Consider the following 4,027-nt stretch of genomic DNA (forward strand, 5'->3'; position numbering starts at 1 on the left):
ACACTCATCTCACATTATGCACAAAAGTTACTTGAGGTGGACTATAAACAAAACGTGAGATGTTCAACAATAAATCTGCTAAGTTCAACTGTGTACCAACCTGCTTTGGAGAACTGCAGCAAACTCGGCAGCAACTGCAGCAAACTCAGAGGGTGCCCTGGGATATTCTGCATTTTGGAGGGAAACAGGGCAACGCAAACTTCTGTCAAATTCCTCACAAAATATCAGCTAAGCTAATTCACACGTTCAACATCGCATTGTGCCACATTTTATTTTGTGCATACCTTAGCAAAATTAGGTGTTCAATGGTGACTATCAAAAAAGAAAGTACTGTGCAAAAATTAGTATGGAAGAGGGTAGGAAAGCTTGATCTAGGTACTTACTTTGTACATAAGCAAAAATTTAGAATTGTCATTTTTTGTGCTTTTCTGTATTTATTTACTTTTATTTTTTATATTATTACTTTTTTGAGATGGAGTCTCGCTCTGTCGCCCAGGCTGGCGTGCAATCTCAGTTCACCATAACCTCCGCCTCCTGGGTTCATGCCATTCTCTGCTTCAGCCTGCCGAGTAGCTGGGACTACAGGCGCCTGCCAGCATGCCCGGCTAATTTTTGTATGTTAGTAGAGATGGGGTTTGTATTTTAGTAGAGACGGGGTTTCACCATGTTGGCCAGGCTGGTCTGGAATTCCTTACCTCAGGTGATCCGCCTGCCTCAGCCTCCCAAAGTGCTGGGATTACAGGTGTGAGCCACCATGCCTGGCCTGTATTTATATTATACCTCAATAAATAAATAACCAGCCCGCGCGCCCAGCCGGCGAGAGCGCGGCGGCCCGGCTCCAGCAGGGCCGCGCCAAGGCAGGCGACCCCCGCGGCGCCCAGGAGCGGGCCCTGGCCCCCGCCGCCGCCCCCGCCGCCCGGCGCGGCATTTTTATTCAGGCGACGCTTAAGGGAGCCCGGCCGCGCCCGGTGCATTGTGGGAGCGGCCCGCGGCTCGTTTTTCGGGAGGAGGCGGAGGGCGCAAAGCGAGCAGTGGATCCATAAAGAAGCCAGCCAACCCGCAGAGGGAGGGGAGGGGCTGAGCTGTGAGGAGAGCGGGGCCCGAGAACCATGTCTACGCGGGAGTCCTTTAACCCGGAAAGTTACGAATTGGACAAAAGCTTCCGGCTAACCACATCGACTGAACTGAAGGGCACAGGCTGCAAAGTGCCCCAAGATGTCCTGCAAAAATTGCTGGAATCTTTACAGGAGAACCACTTCCAAGAAGATGAGCACTTTCTGGGAGGCGTTACGCCAAGGCTGGGCATTGGGATGGATACTTGTGTCATTCCTTTGAGGCCCGGTGGGCTTTCCTTGGTTCAAACCACAGATTACACTTACCCGATCGTAGACGACCCTTACATGATGGGCAGGATAGCATGTGCCAATGTCCTCAGTGACCTCTATGCAATGGGGGTCGCGGAATGTGACAATATGCTGATGCTCCTTGGAGTCAGTAATAAAATGACCGACAGGGAAAGGGATAAAGTGATGCCTCTGATTATCCAAGGTTTTAAAGACGCAGCTGAGGAAGCAGGAACGTCTGTAACGGGCGGCCAAACAGTACTAAACCCCTGGATTGTCCTGGGAGGAGTCGCTACCACTGTCTGCCAGCCCAATGAATTTATCATGCCAGACAGTGCAGTGCCAGGGGACGTGCTGGTGTTGACAAAACCCCTGGGGACACAGGTGGCAGTGGTTGTGCACCAGTGGCTGGATATTCCTGAGAAATGGAATAAGATTAAACTAGTGGTCACCCAAGATGATGTAGAGCTGGCCTACCAGGAGGCGATGATGAACATGGCGGGGCTCAACAGGACAGCTGCAGGACTCATGCACACGTTCAATGCCCACGCCGCTACTGACATCACGGGCTTCGGGATTTTGGGCCATGCGCAGAACCTGGCCAAGCAGCAGAGGAAAGAGGTGTCGTTTGTAATTCACAACCTCCCGGTGCTGGCCAAGATGGCTGCGGTGAGCAAGGCCTGCGGAAACATGTTCGGCCTCATGCACGGGACCTGCCGGGAGACTTCAGGCGGCCTTCTGATCTGTTTACTACGTGAGCAAGCAGCTCGGTTCTGTGCAGAGATAAAGTCCCCCAAATATGGTGAAGGCCACCAAGCATGGATTATTGGGATTGTAGAGAAGGGCAACCGCACAGCCAGAATCATAGACAAACCCCGGATCATCGAGGTCGCACCACAAGTGGCCACTCAAAACGTGAATCCCACACCCGGGGCCACCTCTTAATCTAGACAGAAATAGCTGTTTGGTTTTGTTTTTAAATATCACTTCAATTAAAGACTATAAACAACAAAAATCTCATTGTGTCTACACATCGGGGTGACCTTAGGTCGGTTTGTAAGTGGATACAATTAATAAAATAAAATCCATTGCCTTCTTTTCCTGTTACATTAACTGAAGATGCACCTAATCTTGAGGCAGCTTCTGAGTTGAGAATTATATTGTTATCCAATACTGTTGATTCATTTTGAATCTTTAGACACTTCGCTCTTGCAGCATAGGCTCTTTTTAAAGGTGCTCTCACATAGCACAGACATTACCAGTCGTCGTGTCAAATAGCAGTCGGTGTCTTCATTTTATGTATATTTATCATAGAAGTCTGATGTTTTTTTAAGCATCTTGAATGGTGTTCTGGAGAGACAGCATTGGTAAGTGGCACATGACGGTATCCCAGTCAGAAGAGGGTTGCATGATTCCTTTGAGTGTTTGATTTGAAAAGCCTAGTCTTGTCTCTCAAGAGCATCTCGGACCCAGAACATTCTCCAGTAGTGCATTCAGTTCAACACAGCAAGTGCTTCACTGCATGGAAAACACTCTGAAGACAAAAAAGAAATCTTATTTCTTTTTTTGTAGCCTTCCTGATATTTACAGTAATACCATTAACTGTTTTATCGATAGCAAAAAAGGATACTTTTTGCAATGTAATTAGATGTTCTATAGTGCTACAAGGAATTGCCTTCCGAATGGAGGTTCATGTATAATACTCATTTACAATTCAATATATAATTATGCAAATAATTTTTAAATATAATCAATAATAAAGACTGTTCTGTGGATGGTAGTGTTTAATACATTTTATATTTTGTATAGTGATTTCAGGCCTTTTGTTTAAATCAGCAGCTATTTAGCCTAATTCTTAGCATTATTTTGTCCTTTGCGCCAGTACTTTTTTGTGCACGCTTTTTGTGGTTTGTGTTAAAAACCTGCATTGCCAACACTGCAGCTCGAACTTAAACTTGTTATTCAAATAAATATTTAATTTTTTAAATTGCTCTTGTATAATCAGATGCCCCTTTTAGTATTATTTTAGAAGCGTTGGGAGGGTTTTGCCTAAAGTACAATTTATCGGGAAAAACTAGATTTAGTTTTATAAAACTTTTAAGTCTTTCATGGGACCTATATTTTCTTGAATTAAATTTTGTAGTTCTAGAATAAATAGGCAATCTAAAAAGATGTTCTCTGTGTTTCGTAAAGTGGAGGCTTCCTTATATTTTAACCTACTAAGCAATGAGGAGGGATTCCTGTCATTAAGCACAAGGGCACTGGATCCTCAAGTGCCCATCTTCATGAGAGAAAAAGCAGCACATCCTGCACGTTTCTGGTGCTTCCTGCTCACAGGCACCAAAGCCACACATGTAAACTGACTTCTTGCCAAAGGAAATGACTCCTGGGAAGATCAAGCTCCTGGAAGAGGCTTGAACTCGGACGTGCCCTCCTCCAGGAACCAGCGGGCAGGGCAGCCTTCATGCATGTGTAACTGGACCTCCAGCCATAAGCATGGTGTGCAGTATGGAAGAGCCTGCTACGGAACTGAAATTGATTGGACATTTTATAGAAATTGATACAGATGTTGGTCCTCAAAAGCTACAAACCAGTGGTCTGCAAAATAAAGTGTGTTGGAAACCTCTGAGTAAGATAAAAATAAATAAATAAATAAATAAATAAATAAATAAATAAATAACCAG

At 45.3% G+C, this 4,027-nt stretch overlaps 1 protein-coding gene across 2 annotated transcripts; it reads left to right on the forward strand.

Moving 5' to 3' along the window:
- The first annotated feature begins 1,109 nt into the window (after positions 1 to 1,109).
- LOC116480479 (selenide, water dikinase 1-like) lies at positions 1,110 to 2,289 on the forward strand. Of its 2 annotated transcripts, XM_032172547.3 has the most exons (2): positions 1,110 to 1,859; positions 2,067 to 2,289. In XM_032172547.3, the coding sequence occupies exons 1-2, from the start codon at positions 1,110 to 1,112 to the stop codon at positions 2,286 to 2,288; spliced, it is 972 nt and encodes a 323-aa protein (XP_032028438.1). In that variant the 3' UTR covers position 2,289. The 2 variants fall into 2 exon arrangements, with proteins under 2 accessions (XP_032028438.1, XP_032028428.1); XM_032172537.3 differs by having other exon boundaries at positions 1,110 to 2,289.
- Positions 2,290 to 4,027: the final 1,738 nt, after the last annotated feature.

Source organism: Hylobates moloch, unplaced genomic scaffold (genome assembly GCF_009828535.3).
Source record: "Hylobates moloch isolate HMO894 unplaced genomic scaffold, HMol_V3 SCAFFOLD_3, whole genome shotgun sequence".
NCBI lineage: Eukaryota > Metazoa > Chordata > Mammalia > Primates > Hylobatidae > Hylobates > Hylobates moloch.

Excerpts from the sequence above, each read along its gene's own strand:
- LOC116480479 (XM_032172537.3), top strand. The coding sequence starts at position 1,110 with ATGTCTACGCGGGAGTCCTTTAACCCGGAAAGTTACGAATTGGACAAA.